The sequence below is a fragment of the Vidua chalybeata genome, chromosome 2, assembly GCF_026979565.1.
Source record: "Vidua chalybeata isolate OUT-0048 chromosome 2, bVidCha1 merged haplotype, whole genome shotgun sequence".
Classification (NCBI taxonomy): Eukaryota; Metazoa; Chordata; class Aves; order Passeriformes; family Viduidae; genus Vidua; species Vidua chalybeata.
This window is the reverse complement of record NC_071531.1, coordinates 48663737-48686054: the sequence shown is the minus strand read 5'-3', so window position 1 is coordinate 48686054 and position 22318 is coordinate 48663737. Positions and strand designations below refer to the sequence as shown.

Genomic DNA, 22318 nt, shown 5'->3' with positions numbered 1-22318 from the left:
CCCCAAGGGCCTCTCAGGTAGCCAGGCACACCTGAGTATGGACAACTGAGTCAAGCCTGTAATGTCAGTGTAGAAACAAGCAAAAGGACTGCATGACCTATTTTTTCCCCTTAAAAGGATTTATTTAAATTGAATAGACAATAAAGGTTTCAAATTGAAATCACTCTATGGTTAGCAGTTCAGTATCTCTCTCTGCAGAAGTCACAGCAAATGACTTATGTCACCGAGTTATGTTGACAATGAGTTACTCTGATCCATATGTTCTGCTCGTGGCGATTGGCTCATGAATTTCCTGATCTCTGTAAAAAGTTTCTGAGAAATTATATGCCATAAATAAAACCTATTATGGGAGCAGTATGTTCAAGGAGTGAATAGACTTGTATTTATACTGCAGCAATTCTTTGGTAAAATTGCTTTAATTAATAATTCAGTTAAGACTTGATTAACACTTATATTTCTAACTATTTTCTTATAGCACCTGTACCTTTGTAAGTAATACATAATAATAAAACATCATCCTTCTCACTCTTAAATTTTTAGGAGTTGATTTCACTATATTGATTTATTCCTTAGTTTTTCAACCAGATATGAGACTTCTGTAAGAATCTAAAAATTCGGTTTTTGAAGTACAGCAAACTTTCTGTAGCCTGACTTCCCTATGTTTTGTTTTGCAGGGCACTCAGTCAGTACATGTATAAATATGTACACATAATCAATCCATCCTGATTTTATAAGTGACTTCACTAAGTATGGCATTCTTCTTTCTGGTACTAAAGTTTCAAACTTTGTACTTGTAAGTTGAATGGTATTTTCCCCTTTTAGCCATATGCCTTGCAAGGGCATTTTCAAGGAATTTTGAAATCTACTTGTGCCTCTTCTGCTTGGCTCTGAATCAATGGTTAAGACTGAAGTACTTGAGAACTGTTAAATGAGTAGTCAGAAAACATAGTGTACCGGGGTGTGATTTCTGAAATGGCTTATTGGTAGAATTCGCTTAGTGCATGGTGCATTAGCCAAAAATTAAACCAGTTTAGTTGTTACAGCTCTTCACACACCAGAGTGCACATGGAAATAAAAAGCAATAAAAACTGGTTTTTGACTGCAAAGTCAGCATAGAGAAAAGCAGAGAGAAGAGCTGTGAGCCAAAAAAAAAAAAAAATTTTGCCAGTCTTGTTTTTTTGAGTTGTAACTAATTCCGATTTTCTTTCTAAGATTTTAAATCCTGCCCTCATTTATTCCTGCTCCTGTGAGTTTTTCTTACTGCATTACATCCTGATTTTCATAAAAGTTTTCATTTGTTATATGAAAGATCCCTGCATTAGGGTATCTCATAACAAGGCTAAAGGTCTTGTGAGAGACTTCTGCCAAAGCACTCCAAGGCAATGAAATAGTCTAACAGCTACTTGGTCTTTCAGGCCAGAAATTACTTGAATGGTGGTATTTTCTTTTCACTTTGCTGCACTCACCAGCTTGTTTCTTTTCTAGTGAAAATGACTGTTTTGAGTATTTCATGGTGGAAGTTAAGAATTCATCTTGGCGTAAATCCTTAAGGTTTATTATAAGCACAGAGGTGGTCTCCAGCAGGTGGTTCTTCTTTGAGCCACTCTGAGAACCTGGGCAAGCTTCTCAGCATTTTTCTGGTCTACCACTAAGTAGGTAAAGCTTTTATAATGTTTATAATGAACTAGGCTTATTATAAACCCTGTTTCTGTGGATTAAGCATGTTAGCTTTAAGGAGGATGAAAGTTTAATGTAACCTCATATCACAGGATCTTTGCTTGGAGTTGTGCCTGTTTTCCATGAGCAATTACAGTGTTGAGGTAATGTTTGTTGTTTGTTTCAGTTCTATCTCTGTGGGCTGGACTGGATCTCATCTTTCTTCTTACTCTTCATCAGTTATCTTTTCTTTCCTTTTGGGTTTGTTATGCTTACAGCAGCTCTCTATATATTGTAGGGTCAAATAGCTCGCTGTTTGGATTTTAGTCTTGCTGTCTAATTTTTTTTTTTTAGGTTAATTGAAGTTAACAGGGCCACCTAACAGTCTTAACGGTGTGGTAGAGCCTCTTCTGTGTTTTCTTAACAATAGTTGAAGATGTTGGGGCATGCATTAATTCAGTGAGCAGAGAGATGTGACACGTAAACTTCTAGCTGATGCAGATGGGTATAACCCCTCTGAAACTGATGAGATGGTGGTGACTGACAACCTGGCTGAAGATACCCTGCCTAACTTCACTTCTGAAAAAGCTCTGGAGCAGGCAGGTGGATAAACTGAAGTGCTTAAGAAGCTTAGTAAGGAGTCGGTCTGTAGGAGCTCAGCTTTTATGCAGGCAGGGCCTCAAAGTGTAATTCATCCTATTCAGCCTTCCAGATAGGAAGCTCTTCTTTATTGGGAAATATGAAATATTGGCTAGATTCAGAATTTGGCTTAGATGAGTTCTTATTCAGAAATGCCATTTCTGATGTTTAAGAACAGTAGGCAGCTGAAGTCTAGGTTTTGCAGTTGGCTGCAGTAGTTTATAGTTTAAAGAGGTAACCTCTGTTTTCTTTCCTAAATTATTACTGTGCTTCAAGATGGAAGCTGTTACGTTATCTGTGGATGACAAGATACGTTGTGAAACACAGATCCATTGCAGTTTCTCTCCATTGCTTATGATTCCACGAGACAAAGATTCTCATTAGAGGAATTTTATTTGTTATTATGCTGAATCCCAGTGTTACATATTAAAGTTGATGCCCAAACATACAATGTACCCAGAAGAAAAACAGGGAGGAAACTAAACAAAATTATTTCTTTTGATAGTACTGTGTTCTTTTTATCTATTAAGTAAAAACCAAAATATGGTAGGTTACAGCTGGTAGGACTCCAGGCAGAAGGTTTTATCGGATGTGTAACTTGTGGCTTATGCAGGAAGAGGCAGTGTTATCTTATCCTAACTCTCTTCCACTTTGCATGGGTTCATAGTGAAATAATGAGTCTTTAAAATATGGAATACACTTCAACTGTTAAAAACCATTGTCATAGGGAATTTTTATGCTGTAGTCTGTTAACACCAGAAACAAACAGAAAATACTATTGGGAAAAAAAAAGTGAATAAAAGTTTTTTATCTTGTATGCTTGAAGTGGATCCCATGCTGAAACAAGGGCAAGGAGATTTTTTTTTTCTTCTGAAGTAGATTTTTTTAGGTTTAATTTTATTTGCTGTCCATTGATGATTCAGATATGTATGTCGTGATACTCAACTGGATTAATAAAATTTCATGTAGCTTTCTTGCTCATATAAAATGCAGGTTAGTTCTATGGAAAATGCTTTTGAAGCAGGAAGTAATAATGTGTAGAAGCTTACAGATGATTGTTGTTTCCATCATAAATAAAATGTTTAATGATCTAGAAAAAATGAAAAAAGTTGCACGAAATTCTAGTTTATTTTTGTGTATAAATGTGTACAAGATCGGACGCTTAACTTTCGATTAACTGCAGAGTTATCTCTTGCCTTTTTACTGCAGCTCTTCAATATGGTTTCTACTTTGTATTAAATTACAATATGCATACTATTTAAGAGTTTAATTTCATATTTGGGGATTGATTGTTGTGCAGCTCATAAGTATTTGCTTAGAACAGAGTTCTGGTTATCATTTTACTTGCAAGGGGAAGCTGAATTCTGAAGTGTCTGTAAAGGTAGAGAGGTGGTGTTAGATCATGCCTCAGTTGAGAAGACACCAATCCCATTTTAGAGTGGTTTTTTTTTAATCCATGCTGACTACTGAGCTGGGATTATCATCTCATCATGAGTGGTTGAACAGCTAGAAACACTGTTAAAATTCACGTGAGGATTTCAGTAAGTTTATTCTTATTTAAAATAATTTATACTCACAATGTAAGTTCAAAGCCTGTAATGCAGTGTGTGTCTAAAAGCACTAGAAGTAGCATCAACACTGCTTTATGCTAAAAGTACAGGCACATTTAGTGTTACCTAGCGGAGTACTAATCCCTGGGTTGGCTTCTGAAGTGTGCAACTACTTTCCTATATAGAAATTAAAAAGAAATCTAGATTTTGATAATTGACTTGAGGGCATTTGGAAGCCTATCCTCTGGAGATACTTTTTCTATTGAAACGAGGATCTTCTCAAAACTGGACTGTTCTGGATGCTGTCATTTCATTATTGCTTCTGATAGTCTTATGTATCTTACGCACTATTAGTCCCCAAATTATTGTTACAGCTTTTGTCTTTCATGTTGTCTTTATTTCACAGTCTGTTTTTTTTCACGTCTGCAGAAGAGAGCTGGGAGTAACACTTCAGAAGGCAGACAAGTGTGATAGAAGTAGCACTGCTTCTTCACTAAAAGGTTTATTTCTGTATTTTCACTTTGGCTGTTTGTTCAACCTAGCCAGCCCTGTGTGCCCCTCTAATGCAGAAGGGGGCATTGCACTTCTTGCAGTGTGACTTGGAACAGGTCTCCTACTATTTGGAAAGAAAGCTTCTTTGTATTCACTTGTCTTTTCCCATTAGGTAGTACCAAGTACCAGTGTTGATTTTGCTGCTTGCCCTGTATTAATTCAGGGTGAGGAGACTTGTACCTTGAAGTGCACAATTCTAAAATGGTTACTCAGAGAGTTAGAGGTGGATAACTTGGAAGATATCCTCATGCAATCAGATAAATTCCTCTGTAAATGTTGATGAATTGTGTCCTCTGCTGCATAGGAGAGATCAGTTGCTCTTTCTTAGTTTTGTTTGTAGATGATGGAGGACAGATTGTTTCTGAGTTAAGTACAGTAAGGGGTTGTAAGAGCTCTTTTTGATACTAAATGTTACGCATAATTTCACTGAACCTTAAGTCATTTAAGCTAGATACTTGGGAGAAACTGGCTGTCCACTGATGCTGAAGAAGCCAAAGGACAGTCCACCCAGCTGTTCTTAAGCAGTTGGGTGAACTGAGTCTGGAGATAGTAATTTCTCTCCACTAATTAGAAAAAACTCTTGGAGTACTTAGCATCAGAAGGATTTGGATTTTTAACAGGTTTTGAATACCTTCTGCATTTTGCAAAAGGCCCTGGTGCCTTTCATGCAGAGCTAGTTTCTCATGGTCTCCTATTTCTTCAATCACGGCACTTCCAACCCTGTTTGTAATAATTTGTTTAGAAGCTAAGTTCATTCTCCAAAATGAGGATGCAGGATGCTTGTGGATTTTTTTGTGTTTTCGCATACCAGTAGCTATCTGTATCTTTCTATGAAAGGCACAAAAGTTTTGTTCCACATTCCAATCACTGGTGAAATGGTGTAAATTCTATTGTTTTGTCTGCTAGTCTTAAGTTAGATATATGGGATATTGCTTTGTGTTGTATCTGTATCACAGAGGAGTATCTGTGTGACTAAATCTTCCTTGGACATACATTTTATGTCTCAATTTCCATCTCCAGACATGGAACTGTTCCTCTTGTGTCTGGCTGTAAGGACCTTGTTGTTGGGTCTCAGGTATTTATGTGAATTCATAGAACATAATGGTCCAAGTTTGTTCCACCTAATTTTAGGTTTGTGTCTAGTAAATACACAGTTTAAGGTTCAGTCCCTTTGATTGTGATCATTGATCTTAGCGAAGGTGCCAAGCATAATCTGACACTCTTTTGCATCCTTGGGGTATCTAGGTGGGCATAATACAGGATCTGCACAACAGCCTTACTGAACTGGACCATCTGGAGCACCAAAATGTCATTACATTCTGGGTTTAGATGACTGAATCATATGCCCTTGCTGTTCTATGCCAAAGGATTGGTTCTGCTCCAGACTGTAGGTGTTAAAATGAGGCTGTCTACAAGTAGGCCCTTCTGTGTGTATGTATGCATATTTTTTTGTCTTTTCTGTTTAGAATTGCTTTTTACATATAAGAAAATACAATATGCACTTTATATTGATGCTGTCATTTCATGGAAAAATTATCAGCACACAAGTAAGTAAGTGCAAGATCACTCATGTGGTGAAAGTATGCCACTGCAAGTTGACTTAAGTAGTATTAGCTGCTTGCTACTTCATGTAAAATCACTTGAAACTTACATAAAGATTTATGTCAGAATTTAAACTGAGCTCTTAGGGCTATGGACTCTAATTTTTTTATTCTTTAGGAGTGGCTCATATAGTGTAATTCCAATTTCATTTGGCTCAAGATCCTACCCCAATGCAGACTTAATAAAAGAGTAGGAATGAGTAGTATGTCTTTAGAATTTGCGTCTGACTGGTACCACATATTTTTAATTTTTTTTTTTTATTTTATTTTAGAGTTAGTTGGCACTTGATGTATTTGTGACTTTTGTCTTCAGGCAATTTTTCTTCATAACACATTTGAAGTCCTTGCAGGGCAGGGTTTTGTGGCCTGCTGTTACCTGGGTGATATCAACTGAGTCATCTGTTGCATTGTTGCCTTCAGGTGTAGAGGAGTTGGCTCAGCATCCTAACATCCTAATGTCCTTTCTTCCTAAAACTCCACCATGTCCTTCAAACAGCTCTGTGACATGCTAGCAAACCTTCTCCATTTTCTTTGTTTCTCCTTCCTAACCTATAGGAAAGGCAGGATATAGAGTGATTTGCAGGCCAGCGTGAAACAGGACAGGGTGGAGTGGTAGAATCTTGGCTTCAGCCTGTTCCTCCATAGGAACATCAGTTTTCTATTTTGTCATTTCTGCTTCATGTATTGAAGTTGTATAGCCAGTATTCAGACTGCCTCATGGTTGTTTCTTAATGTCTTTTGAAGCACTGAGTGTTAAATACTTCACTATAATCACAAATGAGTCTTTATTTATAATAAAAAAAATAATCTCAGTTTGTAAGTAGGCACATATGTTCTTGTTGTGGTGGACATAGTCCAAAAAATATTTTACCTGTTCCTGGTTTATGTAGATGCTGATAAATCTCTGATAATTATTTGGAAGAAATAAAATGTTTCTTTATAGAGTCGCGTGAAGGAACAGCTCAAATTATATTGTCCAAGCCCATTTCTGCTTATCATGGACATGACAGGTTCTGGTGATGGAAGCACCTAAAAGATGCTGCAGAGTACCTTTTATCCTGAGCAGTAAGACAGAGGCAGAAGGATGCTGCAGCAGTGTAATAGTTGTACTGATGATGCTTCTGCAATTTGTGTGCTTTTGACTCCTGTCAGTATGCCATTCTCATGCCTTCCCTATTGTACTGTGCTCTGGGGTGATATTATATTCCTCTCTCTTCTGCCAGATTATACCTGTGTTGCTTGTTAGTGAGGAGCAAAGAATGACTCTTTGTTAAACGCTTGGGTAGTTCTTGGTGCAATGTACACCTAGAAGGTACTCGCAAGGCAAGATTTATTGAAGGAGTCTCCCTTGACATACCTGAAATCACCCCAGGGAACCTTAAATGTAGGAATGTGCTCTGAGTTAGTGTCAGGAGACATTGGTCTTTCTCAAGGGAATCTGAAGAGGCTGGTCTGCTTAGCTTAAAAATTGTTGCAGAAGCCCTAACTCACATGACAGTAATGATAATGTTATCTTTATCAAACACCTGTATGTCACTTTACCCATTTTCCTGGTAGCAATTTTTGGTTAGTACTTTTTAATTTGACTCAGAGTTGGTGTTGAACCTTAATTCTGTGTGAGGATACATATTCTGAGTATGTTATTATATTTAACAGTCAGTTAAACCTCTATTAGAACTTTCCTTAATCGTAAACTCTCATGATTTTTTTTTCCCATATGGTGTTTTAGAAGTATGAAAAATCTGTTTCACAGTAGCTTTTATTTTTTAAGTGTTTTGTATATTTTCTCTGCTTTTGGTAATAGTGTTAACAGTTTCCCATGATAATCACATAACTGTGGCACCTGCTATATTTATCCAAAAGCCACAGGGTTCCTGGAGGGTAAGTGCTGCTTTTGACCTCGATTTGAGCCTAAGATTTAGCTTTTTCAGTCTGCCTCAGTATAGGGAGCAGATATACTTGAACAAAGAAGAAGGGATTGTGGCATCTTGGAATGATATTGAAGTCAGAAACTGTAAATGGAGATGTCTGGCAAAAGCCTCCTGCCAGAAATTTAACCTGTGAATACAGATGGCAAGTAGATACAGTTTTAGGGGGAGCTGTAGTGTTTATATGGGTGTTGCTGGGATGCAGAGGAATTTCAGGACTAAATAATAATGATAGGAAAAGTGCAATTTAGGGTTAATCCTGGACTAATAGGACTAATTTTATCTTTTCTGTGTTTTCATCTATCATAAATGATCAAGAGAGTTATATCCCAATAGACACATATATTTGAATTCTACCTGGTATGTATTAAAAGATCCTGTACTATTATGAGAAGAATGGGAAATTGTCCTTCTATGAGTCTGTTTTTAACAGAATGGATAATTTTTAACAGAATGCACCTTTTATGCTTCTCTGTTTTGACAATGGTATTGCAACAAAGAAGAAAAGAATTATGTAAGCTACCAGAAAATTTAAATTTAGGAAATGTAATTACATATTTTTAACTGTATTTTTCCTCCAGCAATTTGTTCAGAGAAAAAATACACCTTTGATTCAAATTCTTGCTATAGTGTCTGTTTAGCAGTATAGCACATGTCCACTTAGGAGTAGTGTTGTATATCCTGTGTGGCATGTGTAGATGACGTTCTCTTTATTAACTGGAGTTACTGTCTTTGAAGAGTCCACTAAGAAGTTCATAATAGCATTTTTTTTTTTACTAATGCAATGTATAGACTAAATGAATAGTACATTTTCAGCATGAGAGTACCTTGTGTAGTAGCTAAGCTCTGATCTGCAAGGGGAGTTAACTAATACCTGTTCTTTGTATCACACAGAGAAGCCTTGCTCCTTATCCTAGAGGAAACCCCCCTAAGAGTGGACTTAAAGAATGAAAGGGCAGAGGCACCCTTCATCTTCGTTCATTTTGTCAGAGCAGAACTGTCAGAGCAGTTGAGCTCTTCTTGAAATATATTCAATGTTTTTTAAAAATAAAATTTTCTACATTGTGATTAAATGTTTGTCCTGATTATTACATAGTGGTGATTTGATCTTAATTTGTTTTTCTGCAATGGTACTGTTGCTTACTGTCTTCTTCTGTCACGTATTCAACTTCAAAGACCAAAGCTGCAGAAGGGGAGTCTGTCCAGTAGAGTTCTCTGGGATTGCTGTGATTGCAATGACTCAGCACCAACCAGTACAAAGAATTGAAATGACAAAGCAGATATTACTTTCTAAGGACTGAGAATGTTTCTAAAAGAGTGGGTGAATTGCTGTCAGGGAGATTTTAAATCTGCTGTTGGCTGATTGAAGTTGGGATGTCTAGCATATAGATTTAAAAGAGTGGGGAGATTTATTTCTGCACCAAAAAAAGCCTGATTAGGCTAACTGGTCTTGAAAACACGCCTTCCTTCTCAGGCTGACATTAAGAAAATACTGTAAGACTCATAATTTTTTTGGCTATGTAGAAAGTAGCTTGCTGATGAGAGAAAAGCTTCTCATGTTCTTAGTAGCCTTGAAGGGTACAGAGCATATCCAGGCACACAGAAGACCTCACATGTTCTTGTTGTGTTACCAAAACAGAAGTACCTAACATGAGACTGATCCTGTCAGTGCACACAGTCTGTCTACACCCTGCAGAGCATGCCAGACAGCCTAGCTCCAATATATCTACACAGTGCAGTGCTGCATGGATAGTACACGTTGGTATAGCTGTCACTGGGATCCAGCGTGAATGAATGTCATGATAGCACTCATATTTTGGCTTTCAGATTTCTAATTACCATATATGTCTCTCTGTGTGTTAAGCATTGTTAAACATGCTGTAAGTGCTTTCAAGATAAGGTTCATACTACTTTATTTAAGCCATCTTAAACTTCAGGCTTGAAATCAGTTACTAGTTGAAAAAAAGCAACATCTTTGGAGCATGAGATCTGTCTTCCTCCAGTGACAGAGAGTAGCATCATTAGTTAGGTAGGACTGGAGGTCACATTTGAATATTGTACACTAGTTGAGCTGAATACAGATCTCAGTTTCTTAAAGATGGAAGATATGCTGCATTTTCCCAAATGTTCTTCTTCTACTTTGCCTCTGTGACTGAAATTCAGGTTGCCTTCCATACTCTAACTCTCAAAAGAATTTTTAATCATCAAGCAAAATTACTTTCCAACTTTTATTTACCCTGTGGTACACTGGAGTGAAATATTTTGAAAACTGGCTTTCTACAACTTTAGGGCAAACCTGAGACAGGAATCAAGTGTCTCCCAATTTTTTTATACAGAGGAAGGTAACTAAATAAATACAGTTTAAAAAATCTTCTGTGATTATGTCTAACATACGCTTAAGTAGAAGTAGTAGAAAACTTAAAATAGCAGAAATGTGTTGGTCTAAAGCCTACTTGAAGTCACTGGAGTCTTTAATTTACCTGGGGTTTGTGCATTATCTTTAGGTTCCTTCAGATATTTGCCTACAAATTGTGTGCTTTAGGGGATGAGTGTCAGATAACTTTGAGAGGAGTCTTCTGCTTTATATTTGAGGTTAAAAATGTGATAAGCTGAGATAAGCTGATATGTATTGTTTCCCACATGACTGAAAACAAAAAGGTAATTTTATGCTCTAGATTTGGCTGGCAATGATCAGTAAAAGTTACTTCAAACTCTGGAGTTTGAAGCCCTGTATTTAGAGATTTTACTACAGGGGGACTTTGCAAGACTTGCCTTGACATCATGGTGGTTATTCTGACTCACATAACAGAGCTACGTGTGGTATTCTTGCCATTTGCACAAGTGTTGGGAAGGTCAGGTCTGTGCTAAAGATGTGAATACAGTATAGTTTTGTTCATCAAGAATGTGTAAAGATGTACATCCATGACCTGCTTCGACCAAAGTCCCTGGTATGGACATACGTTTGTTCTGGGAAGTTTTCCTTGTATTGATACAGCCTGTCTGTAGAGTGTTCTATAAAGAACAACGTTGCTCAGTGGTGTAAGAGTAATTTTCAGGTAGTATTCTGCTCTATTGGCAAAATGCCCCTTCACCAACAGGCTTACTTGGTTTTTATATTAAGGAATCCAAAACAATTGAGTGGGTATGTGGAGTAGACTGGTTAGGGGAAGCAAGTATCTTCTAGCTGCAAGGCAGATGCCCAAGAAAAGCAGCATTGTCGTAAGTAGTAGTACAGTAAGTTATCTGACAGAGAACTATCCAAAAATGAATTTACCAGCTTCTACTGCAACTGAAAAAATTGTCATTACAGCTGCCATGACACATACGAGGGTGGATGAAGCCCTCTGAATAGGGGGCATGAAATTGCTTCTTCCTCTTGGATGGTGAGGCAAACTCCTCATATAAGGATAAGCACAAGGGACAGAGCTGACTGGCTGAGGAAGAAGAGGACCTCTAACAAAAGTCGCATAATCACTGTATGTACCAGATGGATTGGGAGCTTAAAAGACTGCTTCTGAGTGATACATAAACATGTCCAAAAAAGCAGCAGGCCAGATTTCTCTCAGTCAGCTTCACCACTTGAGAAGTTTTAGGATGATGAAGGGCTTATTTAAGTGCACAGATTTATGATCGTGGGCCTATATTAGAAGCAACTCCCACTCCAACATACATTATTTATTTTACATGTGATACTAGGTTTTTCTCTTAATTGATCCAGAATCTTGGCTGTCCAGGGTTGTGCGTTAAAGGGCTCAGCCTGCCCCAGGGGATGTGCCCAGGGGGTGTTGTAGAGCTACAGGTGTTCTGTTCCTTTCTGTTAAGTAGTTTGCACTATTGCAAAATAACAGCTCTGGTAACTATTTTCCATGTCAAAAGTCGAAGGAATTTGTCTGTTTTTTTTTTTTTTAATATCTTGATCAGGGCCTGACTTTAGACTTTCAACTTTCTTTGTTTCTTTACACCAGACCTGAAAATCAGTGTCAAACCCTACAAACAACATGATTTCTAGTGAGGTTGCCTAAATTGTGCCTTTTTCCTCCTCCATGAGGCTATGTCACTGATCTGGTTACAGTTGAAGGCACCTCTCTGTGAGATGATGATAGTATGGCAGCTTTGAGCCAGAGAAAACAGGTCTACCTACGTCCTCATAATTCTGGGTAATGGGCCATGATTTATGATAATAAATCTGGCACAGTGGCTATCAAACTACTGGTCACCAGTATTTTACTGTGTGAGCTGCATCCTGGGCAGGCATCCCTGCTGAAGATGCTGCCGGTTTGGAATTACGGCAGCTGTGGAGGTGATGGCCACAGCCACATGCTTCTTGCTGCTGTGTATCTGCAGACATTCCCTTGACTGTTCCAGACCTAGAAAGAATATGTCATACTGGTCTGCAAAGCAAATCTCCACTGGATTTAAAAGGTATGGACTGTATGGCAAAAAAAGGTTCCTAGCACTCTGCAAGCAAGTAGGCAGTCAAGAGATGTCCTGAGACCCAAACATGCTGTTTCTCAGACCTGGGAGATGCTACAGACCCAACCAGCATTTAAAGAAAAAGACAAAAAGACCTTTTTCTGTTCAAAATGCACCTGTTTTTGTTGCTTGTGGAGTATTGTGGCAAACAGAGCAATTAAACCAGTTCTGAGTGATTGCAAAATACTCTTCCCACAGTACTCTGTGGGATTTTGCTGTATCACACTGTCACTGAAATACAAACAAAGCAGTTACCAAAGGTAACAAATTCAAGAGTGAAAACCAGGTTGGCATGAGTTTCACAATGTTTATGCAAAATGAGTATGAGTGTTTGGATTTTGCATATGATGTTATGGTAACATGCATGTGTGTAATCAATGATAGACCTGTGTTTTATTAAGGAAAATATAAACTCTTTCACAAATTGTGCTAGCAGAAATGTTCCCTCTTTGGATTAACAGGCAGTGAGTAAAATGTGATTCACAAATATCACAATGCTCCAACAATGTTGAAGTGGTATATATGTCATGACTCCTGACACAGCTCTGCTTAAATCATAGTGCTGTAGACTGCAATAGCAAAGTCATTGTGAAGACACCCTTTCTGCATTGGAGGAGTAGAGATGCAACTCCTAAATTAATGTGGTGTGGAGCTTTTGGCAAAGTTATTTCAACAGATTAATTATCCCTACCAAACTTGGTGCAGCTGGCTGCTTTGAAGGTATGCTGATTGTGGGAGAGACATTAATTTCTTGCCACAGTCCTACCTTCCTCTGGGTAATGCACTAGCTTCCTCAGAGCTTCTTCAGAGCTCTTCATTTGTGCCTACTGGGATTGCTGCCTGTTCAGATCTACTAGTAGAGATGACTGGATGATGGCTTCCCTGCCCATTTCAGTCAGTACCTGCTGGGTGAACCTAACCAGAGACCTGGGAATTTACAGCCAGAACCAGTGGAGACAGGAGGTCTATCCAGGTGGCCCAGCAGGCTTTGGAGGAAGATGCTTCAGTGGCTTGAGGTGCATTGTCTGCACATCTTGTTGATAGATCTTTATCCAGTGAGTGAGGTTACCTTTGTCATGAGGTGGTTACGATTTTGTTTCCTTTTTTGTTGGTAATTGTTAAAATTCGATGAAAATGCTCTTGCTTTACTCAGCGCGGTGTGGGTGTGTAAATGATTGGTGTCAGACGTGGAGTTCATCTCCCCTGCCCTTACACACATCTCGGAGGCTGTTCTCTGACGTGTTTCTTTTGGAGATAGTGTTACTTCACCTTCCTGCCGCTGTTCTCAACTTCTCCATTTCTCCCTTAAATGTGATGATACAAGTGAGCTTCATCTTCCTGATAAAGGGGATTGAGAAACTCTTCCTTCTTTAAAAAAAATGAATTAACGCAGAGGTCTGCTTCCAACTGGAACTGCTGCTGAGATAGTTGTTCGGTGACTTCAGTTGAATACAAGCTGGTTTCAGGAGGAGGTATGCAAGCATTGCAGTGCTCTAGTGCTGCGAGAGTTGTCTTTTTCAGTTGCTTAGAAAAAGTGAAAACTGAAGGCAGTCTTTGTTTTTAAGCTTTGTTTATTGTTCTCTATAATGAATACAGTCAGAGAGTTTCATTTGAATGTATGCAGAGATCTGTATTGGAGCCAGTCACACTGGGCTGCCATTGTTGGCAGAGCAGACAAAGGGGTACAGCTCATGTCCTTTGCAAGCAGAGGTGAGATGAACCATGCCCTGTCCTTCCTTTTGAAAATAAATAGTGTCCTGAGGTGACTAGGTTAGCCATCGATGTCTGTATGTAAGAGCATCTTCATTGTGTCTGGGACATAGGATCCAGCATCCTAAAGCACCATAAATAGATACTGGAAGAGAGAGAATATGGGGAAGTAGTATATATACCTGCCCTGACACCATCCTAGCTGTGTAGCCAATTCAGTGACTGACAGAACCAGATGTGAACTCTGAATTAGGTGTGATTTATTAACCTTTGGTGGATTCTTCTTTTGTGAGTTTGTGTATTCTTCCCGTGTTAATTTTTGCATTCATAGTGCCCTTTGGTAAGGATCCCTACCAAAATCCTGTTTTTGAAGGCTTTTAAGGCCTTATTTGAAGGCTTCTAAAATTAAGTGGGGTAAACACTCTTCTTAATGAATGCAATATTAATGGTTTGCTAGAAGAATATATTTTGTTCCAGGTTATCCTATGTAGTGGTACACGAGAATGAGTCTTCTGCTTAGTCTGTCTTACTTCAAACTAGCTGAAATGTGAGCTGCTCATGTATGCTCATGGGTTCTGGTCAATCCACCAAATAGAATGAAAATGCATCAGACTGACTTTTTTGTGTAAAAAGTAGGAGCTAGGGAGGAAACAGAGGTTTGGGCCCTAGGTCATGCCTAAGGCTTAATTTCTGAGCATAGTATTTGGCCAAGTTCTCAAAGGAGGGAAGCTGGGAAGCCAAATTTGGCTGTTAGCTCTAACCAGAAAATTTGCTTTTGGATGTGTGAATGCAGGTAGAGTTGTGCACCCAGGAGGAAAATGAATGCTGAGACAGTTGCATTTTTCACAAAGCCCCTGTGCTTGTCTGTTTACATAGCTGTACAGTAAAAGGTTTTCCTTAAAAAAAGAGCCAAGTTAAAAAACCCCACAACCCTACCCTCCAAAGTGCATAGCTGAAAGGTAGTATCGTTTTTTGGGATTTGTAGGAAGTAGTTTACACCTTGAAATTCCCTTTCCTTTCTAGTCTTTTGAATTCTTTATCAAAACCAAGGAAATAATACGCAAAAAGTTGGACACTTCTAATAACTGTAGACTTAAGATGACTGGGACAATTTATGCTTATTTTATTACAATATTCATTCCACCACTTTAATGCTTCAAGAAGTGAAATTTAAAGTATTTGCATCTTTGATGTCAGCAAATGAAATTGATTTTTGGTTTCTCTTCTCTTGGTTTTTGTTTTAGATGTCCCTGCTTTCCTTTTCATGGCTGAATCTCTTCCTTCCTTCAGTGCATCTTCAGTATAAGTTACTCAGAGCAGAATTATCTATGTTTCTATTCAACTGCAAAGATTAGAAACTTAATTTGTTTTTAAAGGGTACCCGATCATCTTACTTCATCTGCAGGTAACTGGCACTGGGGCTTTAAGAAGAAGCTACAAATACTGTAAAATTCAGATCTGAACAGCTTTATATTAGACTTAATATAAAGGTCTTAACAACATTGTCTCATCCATGCACAGCAGAGTGGTGCTTATCATGCTAACTAGGACAGCCTCACATTCAGTTTGGAAGCAAAAGAATTGTTCTAAAATGAGTATCCATTGCACAGTGTTGGGATTTTACAAATTTTGCATGAATTTACATATTTGCTTACATGTCTACAGCACTCACTTCCTACATATCTTTTTATGGTTTTGGCATTAGCACAAGACTTCAGTCTAATTTTGCTGTCTCTGTTAGTACAGTAAAGTGCTCAATATGTACGTTGATATTTCCATTTGAAACCTAATGAAAGCTGTTTTTTATATTTGATCCTAAACAATGGATTTACTCATATGCCTAAAAAGTATCCATCATTTCCTGATGTTTAAACTAGAAAGTTTTATTTTAGGCACAGTGGCAGAATTTTGTAGAACTGGGAATATTTTACATTGGTATCTGTAGAGATTTAGTATATATAGAGGTTAGTGTAGATAGAGCTTCTTGGTCTCATCAATTTATCCATCTTTCCCTGAGAATACATGCTCTTTAAAAGAGGAGTTGAAATCTGGTTGGCCATAAATACTAATTAAATTCTTGGGTTCTTGCTTTCAGAGTCGCGCTAACTGTTGCCTTGTGCTCTGTGGGCCAGCTCACAGTGGTTATTGTAGAGGGTAATGAATGATGTTTATTTGTGCTGTGTGCCTGACCACATCTGGGGGTGAGAACATGCTGGCAGCTAATTGGCCTGGGAAATGATCAGGCTGCTGCAGAGCAGTAGCTTGTCCTAGGCAGGAAGATGAAATCTCAGGCAATTGTCATCCCTTGCTCTTACTGATGATTCCTGATGGAAATGACAGACATGAGCTGTGGATGTGATACTGAGATCTGCTCTTATTATATGGATTTCTTTCACTGAATGCCTCAGATCAATTTGCTGTTATTAACACCTAGTGAATTAATCTCATCCCCAGGGGCTCATGTTAATTACTAGTTTTTAGAGTTATGTTCAACTGTGTTTTCTCTCTTTTTTGTCCTGAGACACTTGAAGGCTTCACTTCAGAACTGATCACATTAGTGAATGTTGAGAACAAACAGTCCAGCTGGGAAGTCTATGTTGTGTGCCTTAGTTGGCATCGAGCAATTTCCTGAAAGTGGTGCTGATGCTGCCTTTAAAGATTTCAGAACTTCAGGTTTCTTTGAGCTTGAAGGAGTTAGGATCACCAAAACTGAGAGAGTTGCAATAATTCTTTGGTGAGGGGACAGCAAAGAACACAGTTTGAATTTTTATGTTACTTATGTGTACTAAGCTACCTTCCTCAGAGCCTGAGCCCTGCAGGTAATCCTTATCCCCAGCAGACTGCTTTGTGCCTGTGCTGGAACCAAGCAGTTGTCTTCATTCCAAGCTTAGTAGCACTTGTGGGAAGAGTTGAAGAGGCTTTTACTCCTTAAAAACCCAGGATACATTTAAGTAGGTCAAAGCAAAAGGAATAGGAGGAGAAATGGCACTGTTTGGATTGGTGACAAACTGATGATTCCAAGAGTTGTGAGGATGTGATTGATAGCCCGCCAAGACATCCTTCCCATGGCTACTTGAAGTTGATGTTAGCAAGAAGGAAGAATAAAGTCAGTATGTCCTGCTAAATCATTTTGTTGGTAAGGAGGTTTCAAAACAGGAAACTTGAGTATTATTTGAATGGCTGTTAGTGTGTAAAATGACCAGATGAACAAGTCCAAATAACAGAGCAGATTGTGGTATTGCGGTATTAAGTAGCCATGCGATGGAGAATGGCTTTTGGACCCTTATGGTTTTGAAAATCAGTTTGTGGCATCTGACACTGCACAGAACACCTGCTGAGCATTGAGGTTATGCCATTGATTTCAAAGCTAGGTGTAAGTATTTTTATGGCTCCCCCTCTATGAGTAGAGATGAGTAAGATCTATGAGTAGAAAATAGATTCTATTAAAAAAGACACGAAATATGTTTTTAATCTTTCTTTGTATCTGTATGAGTTCTCTGAAATTTATATATTTTAAAATTTTCCTTTTTCTTAAAACAATTTTATTACTAATATTTATTTATTTATGGAAGAGCATGTGAATGTTGTTTATTTTACTTTTTCAAGGTATGTAAAATAGCCAAAACAAAAGACAGTTGTGTTAATACTTTACTGACTGAGTAAGAAAATGTAAATTAAATAAATGTAAATGAAATAAGCCTTTGGCTTTATTTTTGCCAACTCTAAGTGCTTTGAGATATTGCTTAGAAGACCAGGTACCTTGCAAGCATTTTGTAAACAATGTATAGAAAAAGGGATGCCTTGTTCTGTTATTCCAGAAACAATGAAAAAAAAAAAAATCATGCTTATGCAATCAGGAATTTTGTGGTATAAAAAGAGAAGGGAAAATGTGGTAGCTTAAAAGCTTGATATGAGATTACAGTTGTTTTTAGCACTTGATGGTTAAGCATCTTTTACTGCTCTGTCTCTGAAGTCCCATAACTGATAATTTAGCTGCTAATTCAATTGTGTGATGATTAATTGTTATGAACAATTCCTTGAAGAGCACTATAAATTTCATTTTCGTTTCTCTGCTAACTGTAGCAGGTTTTGCTTCCTCTGTTATTTGTGTGTTGGTCACCCAGTGATGTATGTGATGAATATATACCAAAAACTTGTGTATGTAAAATATAGTCAAGAGATATATTTGCTAGAAAACCTTTTAGAGCTCACTTTTACATGCAGAAGACTGTGCTGATCCTCTGATTCGCTGCTGAATTTTCACCATTTTTTCCTCCTGTAATAAGTAAAAAAAATACATGATGAACAGATTAAGATGAGATGATTTTTCTCTCTGTCAGTACTGTTCTATTAATAACTGTAAATCTTGTTTTCTCCCCCTCCTCCCTCGCATCTGTAACAGCTAGCCGATGGCGGAACCTCTTCTCTACACCTGTCTCCTTGGCTTTTCCCTATAGTCCTGTTGCAAGACTCACCCCATATACCAATGGCTGTAATACTCCCAGCTTCTCTAAAACTTCCAGTAAAGCAATACTAACACCTGAACGGACAGGTAATGCTTATCTTTTTATTGATGTACGATGCTTACAAAAGTGCTTGATTTAATCTAATCCTGCTAGCCTTTAACAGCAGTACTGTTTTTGGATGATTGTATATGAACTCATATCTCAGAGGGAAATTGTAGTTTTGGGGTTTTTTTTTAATGGCCTAAAATTTGGCTGTTAACTACAAGTGTTATGCAGCATGTTACAGGAGAGTGATGCTAGTAAATACCACTAATGATTTACCCAGTAGTACAGTTGTGACTGTGTCAGCTTAAACAGTCCCCAGCTTTGTTGCTCATTTCTGCCCCATGGTGCCCCTTCCTTATGTCCACAGAAACGTACGTACAGCTGTGTAATGAAATTTGAAGTGAGAATTTATAATAAGAAGAGCTGGCAGAATTATGCCTGTTTTCAAGCTGGCATTGTTGCTAATGTTCATTTTATGTTTTCCACTATTTTTCAGGGAACACACAAGATCTAGGAAAATAGAAAACTTTCTGTGGTCTGTAAATTCCAGGGATTTTCATTTTCCTTCTTCACTACAGATATCAGGAGTCAGTTTATATGTGTGACTTCTCTTAAACTACAGTGGCAATGGAGAAAACAATCTTCTGGGGAGAGGCATTAACATTTTATTGCTGGCAGGAGCAGGCATGGGCTGGGGATAGGTTGATGGTCAGTGTCACACCCATCCGTGTGCAGCGTTCCTTACGAAGCTTGAAATCGCTGCAGAAAACAGCATTGCTGTTTTAAGGGATATAAGCACTGTGGGTAGGAACAGCTCCAGACGGAATGCCTGTCTACATGTGAGTGAAACGTCTTCCCTGTTCAAGGGAATGGAGCCTAGTTCCTAAATGAACTCATGCTATTTGAGATACCCTCAGGTACCTTGTCTAGCTTCCCTCTACTGCTCCAAAAGAGCACAGCTGTTACTACCTCTGCAGAACCTCAGGGATTGCTGTAACTTGCACATTTAAGAAAGCAAGCACATTTACTCCGTACAATCCTTCAAAGCAAAGTAATTCCCTGCCTGTCCTTTTATTTTGGAGATATTATTAGAAAACAGCTGAATTTAGGATGAATTTTAGGTGACTGCTTTCAGCAGTGCTAGAGGATGTAAACACACCTGTGCTACAAGCACAGCTGGTGAGCCGTAGTCACAACAGTTCTTGCCCTGCAGGTTGTGGCTCTCTGGTGGTCCAGAGGACGTTAGAAAATTATTTACTCTTTTAGTGGATGGGATTTTTCTTTAAAGTTGGACAACAACTAGCTTATGCAACTAATTGCAAATTAGTTTATATTTTACTATCACACTCAGGGAAAAAGTAGAATCCAGAGCCTTTCAAAAAGGTAGCTCTGTGAAGAAAGCAATGCTTTCTCTGTTGCATAATGTTCAACCTTAATTGTTACTGTGATTGATTTATAAGATAATTATAGATAGTTTAAAAAAGCAATAGTAAAATTTAGCTAAACGGCACTGATGCAACGTTTTGAGTACTGAGCAGAAGTCAGAGACACATATCCACTTGTTTTTCAAAACAGAGTAGGGAGAACCACAGTCCCATAAGAGAAATGCAAATACGGGTATTGGTTAGACTACACTAATCTAAGCTGTATCAGAACAGTATTGGGTAAATTATTCATTGTCTGGGCTATGCAATGCTGTTTTGGGAACAAGCCGAGGAATTCATGATCCATTCCTACACTTACTACTTCTCATGAATATCAAAGCTCTTTGCTAATTGTTAGTGAATTGAACTACACTTTTGAAAATTTTTATGTGCTATTCAGAAAATGTTTTAAGCTACTGTAATGTAAAGAGCAGATGATTCTGAATGAAGGTGGCCAGACATATTTGTAGCCTAAAGTGTATGTTTTCTTACTTAGGGTACATTTCTAGGAGTTCCCCTTTGAGTCCACAGTCATCGATAGACAGTGAACTGAGCACTTCAGAGCTGGAAGATGATTCCATCTCCATGGGATACAAGCTGCAGGACCTCACTGATGTTCAGATCATGGCTCGTCTACAGGAGGAGAGTAGGTGGCACTTTTTTGGTTTTCCTAATAGTCTGAGGAAGACTTCCCATAACAGTTAAAACTGCTCCTGTCTGATCTCAGTGAAGTAAATATTTTTTAAGTGGGATTGCCTCTTGAGTGGCAGGTGGAAGTACTCTTCACCTGCATGGAGAAGGTGTGCATATTCTTGGGTTCATGTTAACCTGAACTGGTACCGGATCTTTCAAAATTTGATGTTTATATTTTTCTGAATATTAATTGAAATAATTTTATTTCTGGAGAGGAACGATGCTAAAGCATTTTTCTCATGCATGCATTTAATGAGAAAGGTAAAAATAAGCAGCTCTCTTGGCTTCCTTTGCCTCCATTTCTATTTTCTTACATTTTCAGATAAGTTTTGAAATTAAATTCCACTTAAATGTGGAATTTGGGCTTTTAAATTCAATATCTTGGTTTAAAACTAGTAATTATGCACAAATCTGAGCCTAGAGACATAGATTATAGTTTGGCTTAATAGTAATTTTTGTAAAATGTCTTTATTAATAAATAAAGGGCATTTGACTTAGAGGTTACTGAGACAATAAGTGGAGTATTTCTCCTGTATCCTGTTAGTGCCAAGTGAGATACCAAGGAGGAAGTGATGCGATTAAAAGCAAGAGAAATGCACAGACAGGGCCTGAATGAAAATGCCGAGTAATAAGTGATTATATAAAACAAAAATAATAAAATTAGCAGAAAAAATTAGAGCCGTGACCTGGCCGAAGCCACCAGACTGGGCAGGCGGAGTGATCACCTGCTGGCAGGAGAGCTTGCTGAGTATCTGGTGGCACGCATCATGTTCAGCAGAGAAATTAACAAGTGTTCTAATTTTAAAAAGAAAAAAAGTCATTACTGTCAAGGATACAAAGGATTGCATTGTTTAAATGATAGCTGTGCTCATCTCCTTCAGAGTGAGGTTTAAAAAATACCAGGTACTTAGCTGTTTAAGGAATCAGGGCATTGGGAGTCTGGAAAGAAAAATGCTGGTTTCTCTTCAAATCTGTGTCATGTGCAGTTGATTGTATCTCATCCTTGTAGTAGCAGCTGGTGGAGAATGTTTGAGCACGTGACAGTTGTTGACCACTTAATCCCATAGAAAGTGGTAATTCTATATGTGCACACGGGCACACTCTCTTCACAGCCACAAATAGAAACTCCCACTTGAGGAGAGGGAGAGGAAGCATATTAAGAAGTTTCCATTATGAAGCAAAGACATCTGTTAAAAATTAGGGCTTCTTGTAAGTCTAGGAAGGTTGTTGTCTGCAGCTACTGTCAGAGTTACTTGGCTCCTGGAAGTGCAATGTTTTTTCCTTGGTTGCTGTGCATCTGGAGAAAGAAGGGCTGTGCAAGGGATGTGAATGTTTCCCTCTCACTTGACCTGGAGCAAACAGACTCTTACAGGGTAGTGCATATTGTAAAATGGTTTTCAAAACCTGGCATTATGAAAAGAGGGTGGTAGGATTGTGTACCTGTGTAAAATACAGTTGTGTTACCACTAAGCCTTATCCATGAGACTGGATGCTATCAGGAGCTAATTCTTGTTCAGGGAGGCTGGAGAGCCAGAAAATTTAGATGGGTTATAGGTTTAAGAAATGTCATTGTAAACATTT

At 38.2% G+C, this 22318-nt stretch overlaps 1 protein-coding gene across 3 annotated transcripts in view; it reads left to right on the top strand.

The window, feature by feature from the left end:
- SLAIN1 (SLAIN motif family member 1) overlaps window positions 1-22318 on the top strand; it is a 45277-nt gene that overhangs the window by 5286 nt on the left and 17673 nt on the right. For all 3 annotated transcript variants that reach the window (XM_053936379.1, XM_053936380.1, XM_053936381.1), the window contains exons 3-4: window positions 18512-18661; window positions 20541-20690. In XM_053936379.1, the coding sequence (XP_053792354.1) occupies window positions 18512-18661; window positions 20541-20690 (300 nt within the window). The remainder of the gene's footprint in view (window positions 1-18511; window positions 18662-20540; window positions 20691-22318) is intronic.